At 43.9% G+C, this 7,646-nt stretch overlaps 1 protein-coding gene across 1 annotated transcript; it reads right to left on the reverse strand.

Annotated features, from left to right (window-relative positions):
- Nucleotides 1-4,857: 4,857 nt before the first annotated feature.
- On the reverse strand, nucleotides 4,858-7,379 carry lpar6a (lysophosphatidic acid receptor 6a). Its single transcript, XM_034867059.1, has one exon. It carries the CDS (start codon nucleotides 6,512-6,514, stop codon nucleotides 5,468-5,470), a length of 1,047 nt encoding a protein of 348 aa, XP_034722950.1. The 5' UTR covers nucleotides 6,515-7,379; the 3' UTR covers nucleotides 4,858-5,467.
- Between the last annotated feature and the right edge of the window lie 267 nt (nucleotides 7,380-7,646).

A 7,646-nucleotide genomic window follows, 5' to 3' on the forward strand; every position in this document is an offset into this window, starting at 1 on the left:
GGGGACTACTAAAACCCCTGCATTGACTCTAAGGACCCCCTAGGTGCCGCAGACCCCCTGTTGAAGATCTCTGTCTTAGACATAATCATTTTACAAGGGTTGCCCCCTCCTGGTCGATCAGCCGACTAATCGGTCGTTTTGGTTCTCAGTTACCTTTTTAAATGACATCAGATCAGTGATAAGAATGTGCCTTGGGAACATTGGATGAATGGTTGCTGATAATGGCCAATGTAGATATTGCATTAAAGATCAGCCCCCCCACTCAGATCAGCTGGTACTCTGTCTGTAATGGAGTGGAATGGAAATTTGACCCCAAACTTTTACCGGTTATGAGCACATCTCTTTTTAAAATGATGCTTTTGCCTGATTCTGTGTTTAGTTTAACAGATCTGTTAAAGCAATCAACTAATCAATTAGTTGGCAAGTCAAATGTCTTAGTTTACTGAGAAGTCCTTTAATCAAGGACAGCCATGACCAATTCAACACTTATTAATGTAATCATTTTATGTTGTTTATTAGTGTATTGCATAAACATGTTACATTCTCTAAAAGTAAATTTTTCAACATTCGAATGAGTTTTTGTGTTCTCATTTGTAACAAGGCTTTGCCAGGACACTTGGGGTCTTGGGGTTTGACCCGGTGAACTTTCCTTTCTCTCATGAGAGCCGTCAGAGTCAGCAGCGGGCTGTCTTCTCCCGTTAGCTACTGGGGAGGATTAGGTGTCCACAGTGGTTAGTCACACATTGTTTTAAATCCCCAGGAGTTTCCAGAGGAAGGACTCCCAGCTAATGCGAGCCCAACCTGTCCCATCAAGCAGAACACACCTAATCATAACTCTCCAACAGACTGTAATAGCATGTTCAGTCAGGCAGAAACACTCAGACCGAACCAGAGGCGCAGATTGGATGTACTTTTGTTTCTGTGTGTACAGTATGGAGGTGTAATAGACAGGGGTGTTTCCAGGAAATGTGAAATGAGTGCTGCATTGTGTGTCAGTGCAGTGTTGCCTTGTGCATTAGTGTGTACAGGAATTTCCAGGTGGATTCAAAGAAGAGATTGTGTCAGAACTTCTTACGCAGTCCCATTTCATGCTGGGACTTGTGGCTGCCTTGATCAATAAGGAACGGCAGATGAATTTTGGTGTTATTTAGATTTAAAATTGAAACAATCCTGTAGTGACTTTTATGGGTTTGAGCCCTCAGAGCAGTCTTATTCCATGAATCATATTTTGTCAGGGCTTTGCTATTTCACAAGAATAACTTGACTTCTATACTACTGTCATCATGGCCCATCCACCATTTTCATGCACAAACAGGCACGGAATTTCTGCCTACAGGTTAAGACTCATCCGGTCGATGAAGAGAAAAACAATGACCGTGTTATGCTCACACCCTTTGTCAAAATTGGTTGAAATTTCCCAATTTAATTCCCTGGCTGCATTGCCAAGAAAAACATATATGAAACCAGTTTGAGCTTTCCTGTTTTCAACACTTGCTGAGCACTCGCATGGTGTAGACATGCTTTTGTAAACCCAACAGCACCCAGGCAAAGGGCAAAAATTATGTTAATGCTTTCTGTTTCATTCCTAAGATGTTATGCAACCAAGAGCTTATCTGGTCAAATAACTCCTCCAGGGATTGATAAGGCCTGTTTATGGCCTGAGAGTCAACAGGGAGTAAAGGAGGATTACATGTGACTGGTTGGTGCCATTTTTTAACCTACCTCCCTGCTTGCAGACACTGAGCCCATTCCACTGCTGGTTATTAGTTCAGGGCTGCCTCTGATTTTAGAATGAGTGAGGCTGTGTGCTAGCACAACAAGCTTTTTTTTGTCAAACCACATCCCAACAAATGGTTATTTAATTCAATGTTCTGTCTCCCGCATTGTGTGTTTTTATTAACTTCTTCTTAGCATCCTGGAAAGTGCAAGCACACACACACAAGCACACACACGCACAAAGTTTTATAGAGCGATAATAATACCTGTTTACCCACAAAAACCAAGGTGGGGCCGTAAATACTGGAGATGTGGAATGCGATTCTGGTCTAATTGTGGGAAAACATCACATATTTCTAAATGGGCACTGGCCATATCAGGGTAATAACAGACTTTTCTTCCTGCATTTATCCTGTGAGCCATGCTGGGGAAATGGTTAATTATCCTCTGCAGAGACCCCCTTCCCCCCCTAGATCCATTCAGTGAGGTCTCTGTTAGTGAGGTCCCTGTTAGTGAGGTCCCTGTTAGTGAGGTCCCTGTTAGTGAGGTCCCTGTTAGTGAGGTCCCTGTTAGTGAGGTCCCTGTTAGTGAGGTCCCTGTTAGTGAGGTCCCTGTTAGTGAGGTCCCTGTTAGTGAGGTCCCTGTTAGTGAGGTCCCTGTTAGTGAGGTCCCTGTTAGTGAGGTCCCTGTTAGTGAGGTCCCTGTTAGTGAGATCCCTGTTAATGGCCGAGCAGATATTACTCCTGACAGTTTAGACTGACACAACGTCAAAGCAGCCATTGGGAGGTTCAACGGGGAAAACACACTGGGTTTACCACAGGGGAATAGGAACCTAAAGCTATATGTTGAAGACTACATCCAGACTTGTTTTTGCCTCCACTAAGAAGGGTAGAGCGGAGAATGGCACTGACTGTGATGACCCTGCAGAAGACCTTTTCCTAAGCCAAAACATTGTTTGGGTTTTGTGTGACTTTGGAGGATTCCAGCAGTTCCTTCATGGATCCCAAAAGGCTGATCTATGCGAACGTTTTGGGTGAAAGTAGATACTATTGGACAAAGTGCAAATTTAGATTTAAAATGCTATCTTTGCATTGCTGCCACTAAATTCCCCAGATCCTTTGTCCATGTACTGTAAAGGAACATTTGGATGCACACTCCCATCTGAAATCATCAGAGCAATGCAGAACAGAGTGTTTGTGATGACAGGCAGTGTGGTGTCTGTGTTTTCTCACTCTGCAGCCCGCTGTGAAGAAGAGGTCAGGCTGATTAGATAACTGATGTGTATGCAGAGGAGCCTGCTGGGCTCACGTGAGGGCTCAGATCCCTTAAACAGAGAGCTTATACAACCGGAAGAATTCAGTGCATACACAACTTCATGTCCGTAACATTAAGCAACAAGCTCATTGTAAAATGGGAACGATTAGGAAATGTGTAGAAGTTGCATCAGTCATCCGTCGTTAATGAGGAAGGTGCTGCTGGTTTCATCTTCTGAGGAAATGTGGAAATATTCAGCAAGAACTTTATTAACTTTTGTTTATGTAGCTTGGATATTCAATGCATTTACATCTCTTAACTGCATTCGAACAGTGATTTCCTGTGTTTGTCTCTCTTCGTCTGTCTCTGCCCCGACCTTTGGCCTAGATGACAACAGCCATTAACACCTGTTGGTTAGATAACGGTTGCATGTGCTGAATACACACCGCCCCACTTATTCATGCACTTCAATAATCCTGCCTTCTTTACATGAATTGTCAAGATGCCTGAGGACTCCTGAACGAGTTCTACTTCATAATGCTCATTGAGCAAGTCTGCCAAGTCGCAGCTTCCTTACACAGGATGCCTCATCAAAATGGTCTCCTGTACAGATGACGTCAGCTGCCTCGGAGTCAAACTGTACTTTGTTTTCATGAGATCCCGAGTCGGGCTGGACGATACGTCTTCAAACCAAAACCACGACTTTTTTTGTCCTAATGGTTTATTGGCAAGGTTTATACTGTAAAAAGGCTCCAATATTGAACATGAGCTACATTTTCTAATTAAAAAGTGCTTATTTTTGTGATTTTAAAATAATTGAAGAAAACACACAAAGCGGGAACTATTACGGCTATTTATTAGAAATGTTGAAAACTGGAAGTAAGGCACACGTTGCTTGACATGAAAATGTCTTGTGAAAAAAGTCACATTTTAGTTTTTTTTTTTTATGTCATTTGAAAAATACGTTGATAACAGCTTCAGAATTTTCTTCTGCGTCTTTAACCCTGTCCCAGGCTGGCTCACATGGCTTCAGAGCCAGAGTTGACTATATAATAAATGGGTTATGGATAAAGTGCAGCTGACTGACCTACAGGCTGTGTCAATACAGTTGGAGCACCGTGTTGCTCTGTTGTTCCCCCTCACGCTGTGTTGACTCCTCACTGATGACTTATCACAGTAAATTAGCCCTCAGCAGGACATTTTCATTCGTCAGTTTGTTTTCTATCAAACTGCAAAAAGGACTTGCTTATGAAAATTGTTTTTTCAAAATCCTGATGTATTGCATAACTGTAATGACCCAACATATGGTGTTGTAGGGCAGCAGCCTTGTCAGTGGGCATATTAAAAACACCATGTCCTTGCGGAGAAGGAATACTAAATGTTACAGGATGATAAAATGGAATTCCAATCTAGGTTAAGTTATACGTAAAAGAAGCTACACTGCGCCCACTCATTTCTAATTTAACTGATTTCCTCATTATGGCATACAGTCCAGCTATGTTCCCCTTTACAGATACTTTATGTCTCAAAGTGTGAATGTCTGTTTTTGTCAGTTACTATTAATAAAGACTTCCTTTGTTCAATACTGGTTGCCACACAATAAGCTGGCTCTCCCCAGTGGGAGTCATACACACTCTACTAGACGTCTACTTCTACTTTTTTACCTCCTCATTTGCATGCAGGACAAAACCATTAGAGAAGAAGTTTAACAGTGAAATGGAGTGTGCTATGCCAGATGTTCCCTGGCCTGTGGGAACTGAAGTCTCAGGAGGTTTAATGCTGTAAAGAAACAGCATGTCTTTTTCAGTTTTAGTCTTTTAGACAAGTATCAACATTTATATTCCAGCGTCAAAAGAGAGCACTTAAATGACAAAAAGGTTTCAGTTCTTTTAAACAGTACATGACTTTTATTCATTTACTGTAGCTTGAGTGCAGTGGAATTCTGTGTCAGTGCATTTAATAGAAAATAAAGACATTGAATGGACAATGAAATGTTGCCAGAACCAAAAAGGCACTTCTGTGACCTATTTGTAATTTAAAATTTAAAAAAAGAAGCCCTGTACAATCTATTGCTTGATAAAACTTTATGTTAATTTAATAGATACCATTCTAAAGTAAGCACCTCAACTTACCACTGAAATGTACAAATACACATGCACACATTCAACATCTGTCCTGCTGTTCCCTGATCACATTGCCCTCCAGGTTAATTTCAGAGTAATTGTGCCTGACACAATTACAAAATATTCCACAGGAAAGGGAAATTAGTTAGTAGTAATAAGACATCCACAGATGGGAACAAAGGGTCAATGTGGCAGTAATACTGCAGAGCAGAGGCTGTCAAAGACAAGTCCAAACATTTGTCCTGAGATGAGAAGACCTCTTTGGTGGGTGCTTCAATCCATGAAAGCCCAAATTCCCATTGTCTGAAAGAGGTTTGTTTTTCTATGGAAGGGGGGATTTAACACCTTTCATGCTGACTGTAGCAACCCCAGCATCACACTGAAGACTCACTGTGAAAGACTTTAGCCTTGAGAGTCCTCAGGCTGCACTGCAAGTTGGAGCTGGTTTCTGACTGCAGGGCTTCCGAGAACTTGGCGTCATAGGTACGGCTGACAGTAGACTTCCTCTTGAAGGAGTTCTGGATGGTCTCCGAAGTGAAATAGTAAACAATGGGATCAAAGCAGCAGTTGGACACAGCGATGCAGAGAGCTATCGGGTAGATGGTCCGGACCACCGACTCCACAGAGCAGCCTGTTAACGTGTTAGTGCGAACCAGAGCATAGAAAACCAAGTTTACGTTGTAGGGGATGAAGCAAAAACAAAAAATAAAGAGGTGCACAAGTATCATGCGCAGGATCTTAGTTTTGTTCAGCTTCCCGCCACGGCTGATGGTTTGGGGGCGACGCAGGGTGTGCAGCACCATGATGGAGCAACAGACGTTGAGCAGAAGCGGGATGATGAAGCCCACTGTCTCGATGAAGATCACCACCTTGGACAGGTGTGCTTTCCACTGCTTGGAGGAGAAGTTCTCAAAGCAGAAAGTGGCGTTGGTCGTGTTGTTCTCCTGTGAGGTGGAATCCAACAGGAAGCCTGTGGGGAGACTCCCAGACAGCACCAACACCCACACAGCAACACACACCATCTTAGCATTGCGCTTGGTCCTGAGCGCCCTCGAGCGAAAAGGGTGCACAATGGCTAGAAAGCGGTCCACGCTGATGCAGGTGAGAAACAGCATGCTGCCGTACATGTTGGTGTAGAAGAGCGAGACGGAGACCTTGCAGAGCGTGCTACCAAAGGGCCAGTTCTGGTTGATGAAGTAGAAGACCCTCAGGGGCAGCGTGCAGACAAACAGCAGGTCAGACACCACCAGGTTCATCATGTAGGTCGTGGTCTCGTTCCTCAGCTTTAGAGAGCAGACAAATATGTACATGGCCACGACATTGGTGATCAGTCCCACCACAAACACAATGCTGAAGATGGTACTGTACAACGGGTACTTGAAACCATCGTTCTTGTCACAGGTGTGGTTTGTATTGTACATTCTGAGAGACAAAGAGTGGAGTGATGATGGGTGTTTGCTATGTTATAGCTATATATCAAAAAGGGCTGTCCTGCTCAATGAATTCACCATGAGTGGAGAGTAAAGCATAGAACAGTCCTACACCAGGACACATCGAAAGACACCTGAAAACTCAGGCCACGGGTACAAAGCTTTCTTTCCAACACATCTGTCAATGTTAGGACGGCTGCACATGGCCAACATGAGCCCTTCTATTTCTCAATGTAGTCATCTTGGGGGTGGGCGGTTACCTCATATTGAAAAGACCCCTTCCAAAGGACATGAGGGATTTAGGCCGGAGTGTCCTCCCCTCCCCCTGCCTGGTCTCTCCACCAGGCTGCACCCCACAAGTTGCAGGCTTTGGTTTGTGTCTCCTTTTCACTCCACAAGTCCTCAACTACCACGCGCTGCTGAGTCCACAAAAGAAACGATGGCGTATCCACATTTAGGTCCGTTAGAGAGATGTCTCCAATGGCAAACGGAGAAATCTATTTGTCAAAACTCAGTTTTTTGTTTTTGTCCTCTTCAGTTCCGAAGTAACAAAGCTGTCATAAGCTTTTCCACCTCTCGCAAGGTCCTCACCACAACGCAGCAGGAGTGTTCACAGGAGCACTGCCGCTCTCCGTCTGTGTCACAATGTGAGTGTCTCACAGACAGCTTGTCCTCATGGTCTGTTTCCTGTCCCCCCCCCCCCTCTCTCTCTCTCTCTCTCTCTTCCTTACTGACTGACTGAGTCACTCAAGTGTCTACTTCTCTCTCCCTTTACTCAGTTTTTCCCTCTGACAGCTTCACACACGTTTTCCCCCGCACGCATCTCCCTCTCCAGAGCTCTACTTCTCCTTTGTGCCGGTGTCACAGGCTCTTCTTGTACTTTGGAAGGGAGAGCAGCTGTGTGCTAGCCCTCCTACGGCTTCCCTTCTAACTCCTCCTACTCCTTTGTCTGCTCCATCAGCCAAAGCAGCTCTGCATTGTGAGGGAATTCATCAAAAGGTTTACACATGCTCAGAATTAGCTGCAGTACTGTAAGCATAAACACGTATTCATTCATGGATACATATTTAATAACATTTATGTTTTCATCTATTCTTACTTGAGCAGTGAGAGAGCCCAAGTT

The sequence above is a fragment of the Etheostoma cragini genome, chromosome 3, assembly GCF_013103735.1.
Source record: "Etheostoma cragini isolate CJK2018 chromosome 3, CSU_Ecrag_1.0, whole genome shotgun sequence".
Lineage (NCBI taxonomy): Eukaryota > Metazoa > Chordata > Actinopteri > Perciformes > Percidae > Etheostoma > Etheostoma cragini.

Excerpts from the sequence above, each read along its gene's own strand:
- lpar6a (XM_034867059.1), bottom strand. The coding sequence starts at position 6,514 with ATGTACAATACAAACCACACCTGTGACAAGAACGATGGTTTCAAGTAC.